This window comes from Acartia tonsa, chromosome 12 (assembly GCF_053477335.1).
Source record: "Acartia tonsa isolate MP-2025a chromosome 12, ASM5347733v1, whole genome shotgun sequence".
Classification (NCBI taxonomy): Eukaryota; Metazoa; Arthropoda; class Copepoda; order Calanoida; family Acartiidae; genus Acartia; species Acartia tonsa.
The window spans coordinates 27,462,912-27,480,469 of NC_137271.1; the positions used below are offsets into that span (position 1 = coordinate 27,462,912).

The 17,558-nt window shown below is 31.5% G+C and overlaps 1 protein-coding gene across 1 annotated transcript in view; it reads left to right on the top strand.

Moving 5' to 3' along the window:
• Positions 1-14,347: 14,347 nt before the first annotated feature.
• Positions 14,348-17,558, top strand: part of LOC145333454 (uncharacterized) — a 36,360-nt gene continuing 33,149 nt past the window's right edge. Inside the window, exons 1-4 of the mRNA XM_080178604.1 lie at positions 14,348-14,498; positions 14,934-14,993; positions 16,720-16,766; positions 17,372-17,405. Coding sequence (XP_080034730.1) covers positions 14,441-14,498; positions 14,934-14,993; positions 16,720-16,766; positions 17,372-17,405 — 199 coding nt within the window. The 5' untranslated portion in view covers positions 14,348-14,440. The remainder of the gene's footprint in view (positions 14,499-14,933; positions 14,994-16,719; positions 16,767-17,371; positions 17,406-17,558) is intronic.

A 17,558-nucleotide genomic window follows, 5' to 3' on the forward strand; every position in this document is an offset into this window, starting at 1 on the left:
ACAGCTAACTGTGAGTTATATTTTCCCCCCATTTTATAAACGCGTTATCTAATTCGTTTGCTCAAAAACATTGGGGACTTTTAGGATTGGGTTATACAAACAAGCGTTGGCTAAACTTTTCATTCAATAATTTTGATCTGTACAGAAATGAAAATTGTTATCATTATAGTTTGGGGTGTACATCAATTTATCGTCCATTGTCATAACCCATAAGGATAAGATACCTGTTTTAATTACAATTATAGGGCAACCGACAAAAAAATTATACTTCTCTTAATTTGTATTTTCTAAATTTTGCTATTTATCTGCTAACTTTTAATGGAATAAAGGGCTTACATCTAAGATTAGTTATATGTCATACAGACAGAACCTAATACCAAAGTAGCTTTACTTCTAAAAGGTAATTGTCGTTGTTTGTAGAAATAAAGATGGATAATAAAGACTGAGTCTGGCCTAATTTTACAATAAAATCATTAAATAAAGGCGTGTTTAAAACAAAACAGGCTAAACACATCAAAACGCAAGTGAAATAATTGATAATCCTCTTCAACACCCTTATTCTAAATTCAGACTTTTTGAAATTAAAATGAATTACATATTTTCCAGGAAGCCTCATTCATTTTTTTGTTATTAGTGATGTATAAATCCAAATGTCCTTTATACACAACCTAGCGGATACGTCCGAAGCATCAAAGGGATCAGTATTCTAAGAGGCAGCGGGGCTAGAAAAATACCTTAAAACCACCCCAACACTTAAATCTTAAAACCATTATAGGACCTAGCAGAAGCTTACCCAAAATAGAGAACCCAATCGCTTTAGCTGCCATTGAGATCTTCAGCTACAGACTAAAAAATAATGAGATTAATGCAATTTCTGCAATTATTAGCCTTAAATGAAAATAAGTGATGGGGAATTTGGTTTCTATGAATCTATAGTCCTCCATTCGATAATAGGGAAAATAGCCAGAACCAAATTACTACTGTGCAGCTAAATTGTTTAAAGTATAGTTTACTATTTATAAATAACCTTAAATAGTTGGAGATATCAGTAGTAAAACAATTATGTTCATTTCATTGAGATTTTTAAAGTTTATACATAAAAGACAAGGAATAATCATACAATAATATAGATGTAATTTAGTAGTGATGTACATTAGAAGTACATTAATTAGATTTAAGTATTTTTTTAATTTTAACAAATTCTAAGCTAATTACTTTCCATGGACAAGAAGCTTTTTAATAAATTATTCAAATATAAAAAAAAATAATGGTGTAGCTAGAAAATAGAATTGAAAAATAAGTTTGTTGTGTAAGTCGAGACGGTTCGTTACATAAGTGAGTTACGTGTTAGGCTGCTTCGCTACAAAAAAAGTAAAAACTAAAATGTATTTTATTATGATTTTTATCATGAAATAGTTATTTATCATTAATCATTCTATATAAGTGCATTTTATGAAGTTTGCAATTTAATGAATTAACATTTAATGTTTTTTTTTTGTATTGAATTATCGTTTTTCTATTCTTAATTGTAACGTTTTACCTTACATGCTATAATATTTTAATTTTAACCCTCACAGATCGGGGGGGGGGGGTGCTCTAAGAGCCCCCCCCCCTCTAGTTTTTTCAATCTCATTTTTTTTGTAGGTAAGATGGGGAGCTGTGACTTTTTTAGTTCAGTATTTATACGTCGGCAAGAGTTGATTTTATTAGGATATCTGGTCTGTATCGGTCGTGGTGTCCGGTCAAAGTCGGTTGGTTAGCACAAAAATTAGAAAAAAATCTACATAAATCTTAATTTCTACATTATGACTTTTGTGTATAAGGTAGAAACCTAAATTTTTTTTGGTGAATACTTAGAAATCAATGACCTTCTGAGAAAAAAGTAATTTTCTCTAAACATACACATGAACCACCAGAAAAAAAATTACGTCGTTATCTGTAACAGGACCCGAGATAGAGAGGGGGCTCTTAGAGCCCCCCCCCCCCCCCCACCCGATCTGATAAGGTGGGAATTGGGGCCCGATCTGTAAGGGTTAAAGAAAATTTGCTTCCGTTCATATCACGCAGCTTCTCAATTTTGAACATTCTGTCTTTTGAAGTATTGCTATTAATTTATAAATATGTATTCTACTTTAATTTGCACTTTTTGACCCCATATAAGCAATGGCATACCAATATTTTAGATGTATGTCCAAATCATTTTGAAAGCTCCGCTACTATTAAAAATACTTTCTCTGTTTTCATTGATTTAAATAGATATTTGAAATCTTTAGGGTTATTATTTTTCATTTAAATAATAAATTTCTGCATAAAATTGAAATCCTAGAATCAAATGCAAAAATAATGTTGGCAGGTAGAAAGACGGGGGTGCCGGCATATAAAACTTTACAACAGCCTCGATAATACCAAAACAGCCAAACAGACTTTGTATATTTTCTTCAATTTAGTCATTTGCTTCACTTTCATTGTGCAATATTATTCAACTTTGTCTTGATGTAAAGTTAGTTAAATAATAAATGACAACGTTTGTGAAATATATTTAAAGTATTAGAAACTCTTATTTAAATAAACTAGAATGAAAGTAAAGATTATTTCTTCTTGGTTCTTTTAGTTTTTATACCTTTCTACGAATTAAACTTGGCATCCATGCTTTATAAGAAAAATACTACCTTTTTATATACTTTAAAAATGCATTTTACTAAAAGGTCAAAATAAAAATATGTTTTACGAAACAACTAGTAATCTGAAGAGTCGAGTTTTACTGAATACAATTTTCTTTTCGATTAGTTTCTTGAAATGAGCAAAAAACAAGAGTGTCAACACCCATAAGTATCGAAGCACAAAAAAACACAGATTAAGCAAATAGCCAGTGTTCATAAAAAAGTAAAAGAATGAGAGAAAGGACATTAGAATATGCAGAAGATAATAGGAATGATAAAAAATCACGAAATGTAATAAAAAATATCTAGTATATGTCTTTTTTTGCATGACCCATGGACTTGCAAACAAAGTAAGTTGTATACTAGAAGCTCTTTGGAAATTTGAACCATTCTGAGAGTCTGACTGACTGAGGATCTGACAGACTAAGATTCTGATAAACTAAGTGTCAGACAGAATGAGATTCTGACAGACTGAGTGTTTGACAGACAGAGATTCTGACAGACTGAGAATCTGACAGACAGAGAGTTTGAAATACTGAGAGTCTGACATACTGAGAGCTTGACAGACTAAGAGTTTGACATACTGAGAGTTTGACATACTGAGAGTCTGACATACTGAGAGTCTGGCATACTGAGAGTCTGACATACTGAGAGTCTGACATACTGATAGTCTGACATACTGAGAGTCTGACATACTGAGAGTCTGACATACTGAGAGTCTGACATACTAAGATTCTGATAAAATAAGTGTCGGACAGAATGAGATTCTGACAGACTGAGAGTTTGACAGACAGAGATTCTGACAGACTGAGAATCTGACAGACAGAGAGTTTGAAATACTGAGAGTCTGACATACTGAGAGTTTGACAGACTAAGAGTTTGACATACTGAGAGTTTGACATACTGAGAGTCTGACATACTGAGAGTCTGACATACTGAGAGTCTGACATACTGAGAGTCTGACATACTGAAAGTCTGACATACTGAGAGTCTGACATACTGAGAGTCTGACATACTGAGAGTCTGACATACTGAGAGTCTGACATACTGAGAGTCTGACATACTGAGAGTTTGACAGACAGAGAGTTTGACATACTGAGAGTCTGACATACTGAGAGTCTGACATACTGAGAGTCTGACATACTGAAATCCTGACATACTGAGAGTCGGACGGACAGATTGAGATTCTGACAGACTAAGGATATGACAGACTTAGAGTTTGACATACTGTTTCTGGCAGACTGAGAATTTGTCAGGATAAGATTCTGACAGACTGCGTTTCTAACAAACTGGCTAGAGAGTTTTTGGATACCCTTGATGCGCATTTAATATTTTTTTCTAAGAAGAAAACTTTCTCTTATTCTAAAGCTGAAGTCAAAGTTTATATTTTATGATATTTAAAAATTAAGAAAGAAAGTCAGCTTAAAATACAAAGGCTAGGCATCTGCAATTTAAATGAACAATATTTTTTTTGTAATCTGAATCCTGTTGTCCTAAAAAGGCTCTAGAATTTAGATGGAAGCAGCTCATTGCTTAAACTGTTAAAGCACAACAGCAGTTGTTTTAGTCCCATTTTTGTTACAAAAATTAAAATCTATTCACTTCCAGCTGCAAATAAAAAATAATCTGCAGCCGCATATCTAAGATAAGCAGCTGTTGATCCCTGTAAAAACTACTTAAAAGTTTTGTTACTATAGCTAGAGGAATATTTGAGAGAAAAGTTTTGTTCTGTACTCTGTAATTTATGTCTAGTTTCTACATAGCACAGAAATAAAATTTTTACATTTTTGACCTAATTATTGAATCAAATGTCTGGTCAGGGGGAGGGAGGTATTTTATCAAATATTAACAGGGCTTCTTAAATCAGAATAGTAATATAGAACTGCAAGAATCTAAAATTTCTCAAGTTAACCAACCTGAAGTTTTAAAGAATCACAATTTGGAACTTTGATAAGGATAGACTAACCTTTAAAATAAAACAAAACCTTCATTACACTTCAAATTTATTTCAATGGGCATTGGTATAAAACCATGCCATTCAATTAAATTATGCATCCTTACTATTTCTCACGTAATCTAAATATATCCTACATAAAAATCCACACTATACGTTTCCTTTTTTTAAATACCAATCTTTATTTTTCAAGCAAGCTTTAATTTTGAACGTCTTCTCTCATGTTTTTACCTATTAATTTTGATCTTTGAAGATCTTTGCTACTATTGATGTAATCGCCTGTATTTTGCTTTTACTTGCCTCTGTTCTGTAAGTGTTTGAATGATGTAAAGTTTTGCAGGGAGCGAAGGAACGATAGCAAAAATCTATTTATATTTTGCACCCCCTATCACGCCCACAATATAAAAACTATTAAAACTATGAACTTTAAAGTTTAAAGTTTAAAACGGTGATGATCAATTTCATTTCCAATCCACACGTCCATGACTGTTTATTATGATAAGTTTGTTAATAATTTGCAATGAGTATAATCAATAAAACATTATTGATGTTACGCTACTTTATATTGATTACAATCTAAAAAAAGCGATCTTTACAGCAAAGGGGGGGGGGGGGGTGTGGAGAAGACATAAACTTTTTTGTTTTTGATAATACCACCTTTTCTCAATGCTTTGCTTACCCCTGCAGGAGGTTTAACCCAGTGCCCTAACTTTACAGCGCTAACTTATTCCGATCCTCACAACCCCTTATTCCCTTTATTTAACTTTTTCAAATTAGGAGGAGGGGGGGGGGGGGGGAGGTTTAGCTGCTCATTATTGCCCACTACAGAATCTCTTTTTATAAAGCTCCCCACTCCCCTAAAATATTAGCATTAAACCTACCAATTTATATTCTTTAATTAGGGAAAGATTGTTGTATTAGTCTGTAAGATAAATTAACTTAAAAGAGAAATTGCCACTTTATGATATCTGGAAAGGAAATATTAGGTTATCCTCTTTATTATATCATATTTAATTTAAGAACTATACGAGTTTACATAACAAGGTTACTTAAATGAAAATTATTCACAATAAATGACCGATAATTTTATGAAAAATATATTTAAAGTTTTATTAAATGACAATCTCTAATTATTTTTATCCTTGCAATCAAAATAAAAAAAAGATGTATTTTGTCTGGGAGATTGAAAGCTTGAAATTTCCTGGGTTTTTTTGAGAATGAAAATATGAGATAAAATCATTGCAATTTTTAAAATAATTTGAAAAAAAACATGGTTAAGCCGACAGACGAATCCAAAAATATAAAGTAGGTATTCATAAGCAAAGAAAATTCCAAACAATTATCTTTGATTGTAGCCAAGAAAATCAGATTTGTTCTATATAAATCTAATTTCATTTTAAGCGCACCTAAGAGACAGACGGACAAAGTCAAGGATCTAAAGGGAAAATACAATGGCTCATAAATTAATGTACATCACCAATGATGATACACAAAATTAAAATTACACTTCTGTAGATTAATATTTGAAACGTTTGGACACTTAACTTAAATAAACAACCAATCAAAATACAATAAAAGTCCCCAAAGTTTTTAAGCTAACGAATAATAATACGTTATCATAAAACTTTAAGGACTAGTGTAATAAACAGCCCAATGTCCCATCCCTTCCTGAACAAAGTAGATATATTGTAAAAGGAATCGTTACAATAAGCATCTGTCTAAAATAGCAGGAGTTTCAGTCATTAGGACAGATAGATAGATATTTATTTTATTTATAAAAAAAAACTAATTGTTTTGTATATACTTTTTTTGTTTTTGTATTTTGTTTATTGTGTGCTTCAAACCATGGCTATTACCACTAGTCTTATCTAGTCTTATTGACACAGACGTATACCCAGTTAAACTTAAGATCAGTGTGTTAACATTTGATCTCAATGTTTTTTTTTTGTCTGACATTTTGTAAAACTGTAACAGCCAATTTTTATTAACTTTGGTTTTTCTCTAATGACAATGTGGCTACATTTTTTGTGTTGATATAAAAACAACACAAAAGTGAAACAGTATGGTCTAAAAAATTGGCTAATATGAAATTCCCCAAAGCCCTAAGTTAAAGGGAAAATTGTATACCGGCTTTAAGGTAGAATTTGACATGGATAGGGATTTGGCACCAGTAGAAAAACTAGTTTGCCGCATTCGATAAATTAGTTCTCTGCATTATTCATTCATAATTTTGATTTAGTCGAATGCAGAAAAATTTCATGGAGGTTGAAAAAAGGAAGGAAACCCAATTTATTTTGAAATAAGGATTTTGATCATCCCTCCCCTAACTCAGCAAAAAAAGAATTCTAACTATGTTAATTACAATAAGCTTTTGAAAATAATTTTTATCTAGAAAATAGTCTTTAAAACTTTCAGTAAAGTTTTCTGTACCATATACCTATCCCTGAAAAAGAAGCGAGGGGTCAGGGAGGGAACTACGCAGGGAACCAATCTAGGCACTGAAAATTCCCTCTTCACTGTTACTGAAATATGAGTTTGAAAACTAAGAAAGATGCTATTTTTTATCAAAAGCTTTGCTAATATCACAAATACGAATTATTCATAAAATCCTGTTTCTTTTAAAAATTCACCATAGAATTTAATATGAATAAAGTAAAATATACATTTTGCTTTTTTGCCATGAAAGTCAGAACTATTGATTGGTCAGGTCCCAACCCAGGTTATTTCACAGTTTTCAGTCTCATGGTCCAGTAAGAGGTGTCTCAAGTTACATATCTTGTTTTCCTCCAAGAAAAGGGAGTTTTAAGAAATGAGGCTAAGCAAGGGTGACTCCCAAGGGTGGATATTCCAAGTTTCAATAATCATTGGAAACAATATTATGACAATTTAATGTTGTTTCTGCATGATAAATGAAACTTGTGACCTGTGAGGGAGGTTTTATGTTTAATCGTTATATCATATTTAGTATTAACAGGTTAGGCACACTATTTACAACAAAATACAATTAGTGAAATTTAATTGATTTCAAAATTTTAAATGTGACAAATTGTTAAGTGAATAATTTGAAGTATAATTTTTATAAATCTCTGTTAAAAAGAAAGATATTAAAATTATTATAAAACTAGGACACGTTTTGGGTAAAAAACTGTGCGAAGCGCCAGAAATGTTTTGTTTTATAAATCAAGTAGACATTTCAGTAAAATCATCAATAAAAAAATCATTACTAGTTCTCATAAAGAATATAATTTTCATGGTTATTATTAGTAATAAAATATGTAATACACTGAATTCCTGCTTGCGAGATCATTGGTGACAATGCTTTTCAAAAAAAATAGGTAAAATTATACAACAGGTTTGTTTATTGCAAAGTTTTTAGATTTTACCCATTAGTCCAAATCCTAAAGTCACATCAGGGGAGGTCTTTTTGAGTCCCCTAACCGCTTGACCACACTAACCTAACCTAATCATAAAAAAGTAGCTTGATGGTTTCAAATTCGCCTGCATAGAAAATAAGAAAAAAAGGTTTAAGATTTCAATTTAGTTTGGGTGTTTATTTAATTTTTTTGTGTATATGCAAGTAAAAATATATTGTCTGCTGGTGTAGGATTTAATGAGATTGTAACAAAATAAATGTGAGGTGTTAATTAGATGAAAGGTTAAAATATAATGTATAACCTTTTAATCTGTAATCAGTGAGATTAGGGTTGCTAAATTTAAATTTGGTGGCTAAAGGTGATAGTTACTTAAATTGTGTGTGGCTGATGCTAGGTGGTTTATTTAAGCCGCGATGAATATATTGTTGATAGTGACCGATACTTTAGTATGCCGTAAGTCTAATTGCGGGCTTGCCCTTATTTCTTCATAGCACAGATACTCTAGGTTTTTAAGATCATTAACCCTTAAGGGTCAAGGGGGGGGGGGCGTTGAAGGCCCCCCCCTTCCGGTTTATTCTATCTCATTTTCTGTGTGTGAAAGATAAAGAGCCCAAACTGCGTGAATTTTTAAGTATGAATAATGAATATAACACATAACTGAGAGTAAGAATTTTTTTAATATCTCCATCCTAGCGGGCACAGGATACCAGCATACCTGGCAGGGTCATCCAGGTAAAGAGCAAAAATAGTTCTTTGACTTAAACAAAGCATTTTATTTTACCAAAATATCCTCTAGTAGTATATCCTCATATGAAATACAGGTGTTCAAGTCAATTTCAGATTCCAGGTATGATCCTCCAGGTCCTGATCCTCCAGGTCTCCATAAATCTTTAAAAGGCTCCTGTGGTCGCAATTTTTGACTTAGAGACTTCAAATTTAAACTTGGGCTTTTCTAACATGTCTACATAACATATTAAAATTTCATAAAGATCCGTCGCCGTTTTCCCGCCAACCGCCGACTGCGGCGGCTGGCAGCTGCCAAATACAGCTGCAGCCGCTGAAATTTATATTTTAATATTTGTAATGTAAAATTTACATAAAAAGTTTTTTCTGCAAAAAAATTGTTCTTCTAGCTTCAAAAATAAGAAAATTACAGCAATTTGAAATTTTTAAGTAAAAAGGGACCTAAAAACAAAGGTTGTTAAATAAAAGGGTGAAAGAAGCGAAAATTTACTTTGACTTATTTAAGGTCGGAAATTCATTTTTAAACAGGGACTTGCACAAAAAAATTTAGCCCTCTAGCTCTAATAGGAACTGAGATAATAGGGGGGGGGGCGTTGAACGCACCTCCCCACTCGATTAAGGTGCGGCAAAGGGCCCGACTGTTAAGGATAATTGCTGTAAAAATAATGACTAGATGTACACGATGTTAATTGGTTACAGGAAAATTTTAGAAAAAGAAACCTAAAAACTTACGATTTCCCATGAAATAATCAAATCAAAATGGACATTAATGATTGAAATGAAGCTACGTTACTAAAAATGAACATGTTTTTACTTAAAAAGATATAAACAAATAATACTTATTACTTAACCTTTTTACATGTTTTCCTTGGGGGAATATAAAATCGTTACAGGAAGGTTGGTATCAAGAGTAAAGCAAGAGTAAAATTTTTTATTTAAGGAGTTACTATATGTTAAAGTCTATTTGTTAAACGGATAAGTTTGTGTTGGGCAGATGAAACTTTTAGCAGCGAAGCTACTCTATAATTCGAAATGTCCGTCCGTCTGTCCGTCTACTTCGCTACTTATGGATGTTGTCATCCTTGTTAGACTATGTATATGAAAGAAATATTTTTGCCTTATATGTTATCACTATGAAAAGATAAGTCCTTCCTATTGTTGGTTAATATCTTTAAACAGCAAGACATCAATAATACTCTTTTCTTGTTAATGCAAGTCTTTTGGGTGAGCTAATCAATCTGAAAAAGTAATTGTAATTCAAAGTATTCCATCAAACCTTATCGCATTTATGAAAGAAAAATATTTTTTTTACAGATATGCAATGCCTATTATCCCCAAATTTAAAAAGAGGGAAATTATCGGGAATTTAATGTATTTCTTGTATTAATAGATATTGGTCCCTGGTATACTGTTGTGCTGATATTATATCAACACAAGACTATTATTTTAAATAATGTCAACATTAGATAGGCGTATACATGAAGTTTTTTTAATTCAGTCAGTTGTGGTTAATGTTGAGCCTAATAACAATGAAAATACAACCTAATCCTAATAATTTTAAAGCGTCTTTTTAAAGTGTTAAAGTATAAACTTATCATTATCAATTGTCAACACAACATCCCTTGTTTCACAGGATAAAATAATAGTTTAGGTAGTTGTCAAATCTTTGTCTGAAAGTGGTACATTATTGTTATTTTATGTCCTTTATTATTTTACACTGCTGTAATTTTGTGAAATAACTGTCCTTTATACTTAAAGAGATAGTACACAACTTACATATTTAAAAATTTAATCTAAAAATATTTATCAACAAGAGTGATAGGAAGCGCAGGACTAACAAGCTAAACAAACTTGTGGATAAAAATAAGCTACATATAAACTCTCTTTAGCCAAATTATTTCTTTATTATTGAAATTACAAAAAAGTATATCGATAACATGTCAGCCATGATCACTTTTTTAGAGTCGACACAATATATCTAATTTTTACAAGTATATTGTTTTAGAAAGTTACATTAAATGACAAGTAATTTAAATTTATAAAAATTATCTTTATAATACTGTCCCTTTCATTTTACTGAGCGGATGTCAAATCAAAATTTTGCAACTTTTTTTGGAACTAAGTTAGGGTGGGGTTGACTTTGAATCAAGGGTGGCATGGATAAATTATTAACACTATTTCTGCGGGGTATAGATGGGGGGGGGGGTAATCAAGGATGGCATGGATAGATTATTAAATCTTTTTTATGAGGGTAGGGGGAAGGGGGGACTTTGAATCAAGGGTGGTATAGATAAATTATTAACACTATTTCTGCGGGGTATGCAGGTGGGGGGGACTTTAAATCAAGAGTGGCATAGATAAATTTTTAACACTATTATTGCGGGATATGCAGGGGATGGACTTTGAATCAAGGGTGACATGTTTAGATTGTTAACACTATTTCTGTGGGGTATGAAGTAAGGGGGGGGGGATTTAAATCAAGGGTTGCATGGACAGATTGTTAACACTATTTCTGTGGGTAGGTTGGGGAAGTAAATTATTATTAACACTGATTCTTCGGGTAGAGGTGGATAGGGGATGTTTAAATAAATTGTTGCTGGTCAAATTAATAAATGTAATTCTCAGGGTAAAGGGCGAGAGGAATCTTAATATCAAGTGTTAAGTCGAAAATCATTACCTCTATTTCTACGGGGGGAGGGGGGGAATTAAATTTAACTCTGGAATGATAATTTTTTATGTTCATATCTGTGGAATATTTTTTGTAACTAAACATTTAAGGGTTAAGCAATTAAACAAAGGACATTAGAGCTAGGACTTTGTAAATCAGTAACCAGATGATGTTTTTACATTCCAATAGATAAAGATTTTCGTGATTATTAATAAATATTAGGTATCCATATTACTTCAGTGATAGATAAAGACAAAAAATACGCATCATATAATTTTCTCGGCTGCATTTTCAAATAGATGGCTTTACTTTGAAAAAATCTCTTACTCTATAATGAAACAGCTTATTGACCTAATAACTTTTATGCTAATTATGGATCACGTATGGGCCCTCAGATGTCAAAACTTTATTTTAGTGTTTGGCCAAAATGACTTAGCAATTGTATCTGTAAGTACGTCTAATAACATCCTTTGCTATTTTTAAAATCCTAGAAAATTTTTTTTGCAAGAAAATTGCGTAAATTCGCAACCTTTTTTAGAACCACTACATAACTCGAGTTTTAAAACTTTTTATATAAAATCCTTTTTACAAAAAATATCAATAATTACTTAAAATTAAACCTGAAAGAAAAAAAATCTCATTACACGTGTTAATTTGCATGTTTTAGGTCTTTTTTTGAGGAAAGTATAACTTCCACATTTTTGACAATAATATATTTTTTTAACATTTCAAAGTAAAATATAATAAAACTTAAACGATTTTTCTTGAATTATTAGTTGAAAATTTCATCAAACATGCAATTTAAGTGATGAAAATTTAATAAAATCATTTTTAGAATGTTTAGAATTACCAATTTTCTACATTTAAAACAAAATGTTAACATAATTTAAAAACATTTTAACATATAACTTCAAAAATCATTAACATTTTATAAAAAGATGTTTCAAAAAATAAATCATTAAAAGGTATTAAAATGCATTTGAAATTACTTAAAATTAAAACGAGAACATCTTTTTACACTGTATTCTATGTAATAGAGTTTAAATGACATGATTAGTGAATGAAATATTTCCTAAACTCATTAAGCCTTTTTGTGACTATATTAAAAATAATTTATTTTGTTTTATATTGCTTTTTTATTCAAATATTTGACAAAATTTTCCCTACGTCAATAAAATAAAGTCAGTTTTTTACTGTTTCCAGGTTTTTCTTTATAATTATAACAATTAAATATAATATAAATCTTCATTATCTTTTATTTGAATTATCATACACATTAAAATGTAAAGTATAAGCTAGAATAGCACTTTTTTCAACGAATATTTTAATGACATTATATCAAAATAATTCCTCTTAAATATCACACAACATATGATTGGGAAGTATAGCCATTTCTTGGAGGTATAATATTTACAAAAATACCATTAATTCTGTTTTTATCAGAAGTTAAAAAAATTGAACAATTCTAAAACAATGGTTGGCTGTCTAGATATTGAGTACACTAAGATTACGTCTCTGTTCTATTAAAATAACGTTGCAAAAAGAGGGGTTCTGAAAGTAATCTACCTAATTTTTTTTAAAGAACCAACAAGTACTGTCAGTATCTTTTTTCTTGTAATCTAGCAGACAATCAAATCATAACACAATTTTCATGATAAAATATTCAGGTTTCTACTTCACATTTTAAAAAATATACTGATCAATAAAATGTTCAAAATTTTACTTTGTACTAATTGACAAAATATGTTGTAATTCTTATTTTAAAGTTACATTTTTATCCCTGACAAAATCATAGACGACTTTTAAAGGCATCTTATCTAAACTTTTTGAAGAAAAACTTAAAAACGTTAATTAAGTATGAAAACTATTTTCTTCGATTTTTCTGAAGTTATTATCGCATTCTATGGGTTTTTTATTATCATTTACTTATATCGAAAGTGCCAAACATTGTACCCTAACTTATTCATTTAATAAAAAACCAGCCGTGGGATGTAAGTCATTCTAACACCTAAATTGCTATTGTATTAATTCTTTTTATGCTAACATGTTTGAACACTAAATGATAAGGATAACAAAAAGATCCATAAATTGTATATGTATATTACCATTATTCATACAATTTTTATATAAACAAAACATTTAGGAAAAGCCTATCTGCAAATAGATCTAACCTTTTATGCATTTAGTAAATTTATTAATGCTAGAATCTTCTTATGAAAAGTTTTATAAAACTTTGGACGCACTGCTCCTGGCTCATAATTCAATTATTTGATTTTACTATTACATGACGTATTATAAGGCAAAAATAAGTTTAATTATAAATGGTTTCATTTGGGAATAGTATAGTAAAAAAAATGTTAGACATTTTTATACATATCTTAGCTGGTTGTTGTTGTTTGATTAGAATTTAATTTCTTGTTTTTCTAAGAGTTTTGTAGGTATTGGTAGATATAGTGATTAGTGACAAATTTATAATTGCTGAATTAAATTTGCTTTTAAAATTATAATATTTATACTATTTGTGATACTTTATGTTGATATCATTTTAATATTTTGTGCTTTGCTCCTTATGGATGATGTCATTCTTGTTTTCTTTTGTGGTTGTTTATTTTATCTCCGCCATCATTGATATGTCTTGTTCTTTCATGCAAAATTGTTATTATGGATAAATATACGGAGTTTCTATGAAATTAAGACGTGTCCGCTCCCTACCTATATACCATATAACAAAGACATAAAGTCAGACAAACTATATAGTAGATGCTCTCTAATCAGAATTTTTGAAATTCAAACACTAACTTCAGTAACCAGTATATAATTTAGAGAATTGAATTAATTTATTCGAAAAATTAAATCTGTTAACACACAGACTGACGGACAACGTACTTTGAGAGTAGCTTTACTCAGCCTAATGGCTAATATGTATCTAATTGATAATTATAGTTTCAGAAAATGTTGAAAGACTATGTTTGTGAAAAATTATAGTTATTGATAATGTGAAATGACGTGATAGTGAATCTTTAAAAAATTTAAAAACAAAATGGCGGCTTGGATTCATCTCTACCTGGGTATCCTGGTATTTGCTGTCTTCAACTCAGGTATAAACATATAATTGAGCGATTAAACGCTCTTTAGACAACCAACCCTTTCATTACATGGCCTTTTGTCTGGAAGACCTAACAATGCATGGTGATTAGTTTTTGGCCAAGGCATTCTGCTTAATCTAACTTTTTATGTCGCGCTACCAACATATCAGCAGTCTAAACCATTTTAGCGTCTTTGGATATGACTTAACATTTGCTTATTCAAACACATCACCTCCGATAAAAAGCAGATGCGTTACGCGTTACTTCACAATTGCGGGTTAGAGTTTTTAGCTACAATTTTTGAGAGTTTGTAGGTAATTATATAAATGATTGGAATCATATAAAAATTTGACATTTAACATATTAGTGTACATAAAATGGATCTATCCTCAAGATGTTATCCCTGTTTCCCTGATTACATCGCTTAAATATATAATTTCCTTTTAGAGTGTAGTGAAGATGAAAACAAGTATGACCCAGGGGACCCAAATTCTGTGTTTTATCCAGGTAATAATAAGTATGATCGGGGGGACTCAAACTCTTTCTTTTATTCAGGTAATGATTTTGAAGCTCTCATTAATAAGTTTATAAACAAAGAGAACAACATCCCTAAAAGCAAAGCTCTAAAATGAAAAGGAAGGACAAACGAATATTAACACTTGTAGCGTGTCAGAACTAAAAAACAGAATAAAAATGTATGAGTTTAAACAAAATTGTAAGTAAATTGATCGATATTAACAAACTCACAATCATAACTTTAAAATAGATCAATTAACGCATTGCAGATCGAGTTTATGAACCTTTTTTAATAGGGGGGGGGGGGGGGAGTTGATATAAAACAGTAACAAGCCCTTTTCAGTTTTCACTCCACAGGGGGGGGAGCATAGGCCTGACCAGGATGTCGGACCCGTTTAATTTTGAAGCGGCTCCGGCTCCTACCTTAAAATTAATATAACAATTTTTGTTCATTATTGAATTTGATAAAATGAAATAAATAATATAAAATATTTTGCTTTTATTTGATTAAAAAGTAGAAGGATGTGTGTCTATTTGTTAAGTAACAATAGTTTTTCAGTTTATTATATGGAAATAGACCATTGCCAAATTATAATATTACTTTAAACAATCATTTTTAGCTAATCTGGAGCCGGAGCAGTTTTTAACGAAAAATACGTCTCCAGCTCCACCAAAAATGTTGCTGCTCCCGGCTCCGGCTCCGAAACACTGGGCCTGACGAAGCCCAATCTGTACCATTTTTGACGTCATATTCTCCATCTCTTTTTTTAAGGGTTTTCTTTCCCACTTCTCCTCTCATCTCCCTCATTTTATGACGTCACAGGAATTAAAAGTGGTACTTTTTGGGCTTCATCATAGGCCGCTGACAATTTTTCAGTGTTTCTGTAACAATGTGGCTTTTTTTATGGATATGGGATAAGGTTGTCAGCCATAAGCCCTATGATTGTGGTGTAAAGCGTCCATTTGCCCATCAGACAACCAACCCTTTGATTGCACACCTTTGTCTCAGAAGTCCTAACTGTGAGAGTTGCGCCTGTTTTGGGCCAAGGCATTCCTCCTACTCTAACTATTTATGTCGCGCACCTGACATAGCAGCAGTAGGAACCATTTTTAACGTCTTCAGTTATGACGCGATTTCGGAGCGAGATACGAACCTATCACCTTCCCGACGACGAGCGGATGCGCTACGTGTTGAGCCACGCGGTCGCGGAGAGTTGAAATAATTTACAGTTTATTGTCACCAGTGGCGTGCAAAGCACTTTGTATTTGATTATCTATACAGATTTATGACGTTTTCTTTTTTTTATGGGGGGGGGGAGGGGGCGACCCCCATCCCTGCAAATTAGTTTAGGGAAAGAGCTATAACATAAAAATAGGAAATCGATTAAAACCATTCTGACTGACAATGTTATGAACATTTGTTTGCACAGGGTTTTTTTGCTCACCAGAAAGTGTTGTCACTCCCCCCTTCTGTACTGAGTACTCCTCTGGTTATGAAATGCGTTATCTCCATTCCTATGGGAACCTACCCACAAAAATCAGATAGTCTTCATTCGAAGTAGCCAGATGACGTAATCTCACTTTCCAAAAAGACTTAGACTGACATAAACGCTATTATTTAAACATCCAGAATTTTTCTGAATCCGATTTCTAGGGTCAAGTAGGCAAAACCTGATTCTATATTGGAAAATCACCACCAAATTTATATCTATTTTAGGTTACCCTGGTTTACCTCTGCCCAGGCCTGGACATCCAACACTTGAACAGGAAATTAATTATTTCATCTAAACCCTGTTTGAATCATTTAGTTTTATTATGTCAACAGATAAATTTTGGTCCTTCAACCAAAATCAAGTAGGATATGTTGAAATACTCATACCCTAGTTTAAAGTGACTTAATCTCTAGAGCAGGAGATGTTACCCTCACATGGTCGACATGAACTAATAAAATATATGTCAATGCAATAATTCCAAGTTCAATGTGCTAACACAGATTTACCACAATTTTCCTTCATTTGCCAATTGATGAGCATATTGTTAAAAGTTTGTCAAGCTGAGATAAATGATTCATCATGCTTATATTTTTCTATTTTTACTTTGCAACTTATGTAATCTAAATATTTTTTGATATTTTACATAAAATGTGTGAAAATTCTTCAAAAGGGTTTGTCATTTAGGTTAAATTTTGTATGGTTTATACTGGAGGCTGGCAAGAATAAAGCCCAAAGGCAATATTATAATTCAAGATTTTGTTTAGAAGGCTGGGTATTTTCTATTACAAATACTTTGCTCATTACTATAATGTTGCCTACATCAAGACATATCTAATTTAGTACTTTGTTTTCTTTGAGATGAAATAATTTGGTGTTCAGATCCCCGGTTATTCTCACCCGTATTTACCAGGTAACGTATCTTAGAATTTAATTTTTTACCTCAAAGCCTCTAATGATCAGGCGCAATTGATTGTCAAATTAGAAACATATGAAATATGTAAAAACAAATAGAAGAAAATATATAAATCTTAAATTTTTCAATGACTATGATCCCAATAGTTCC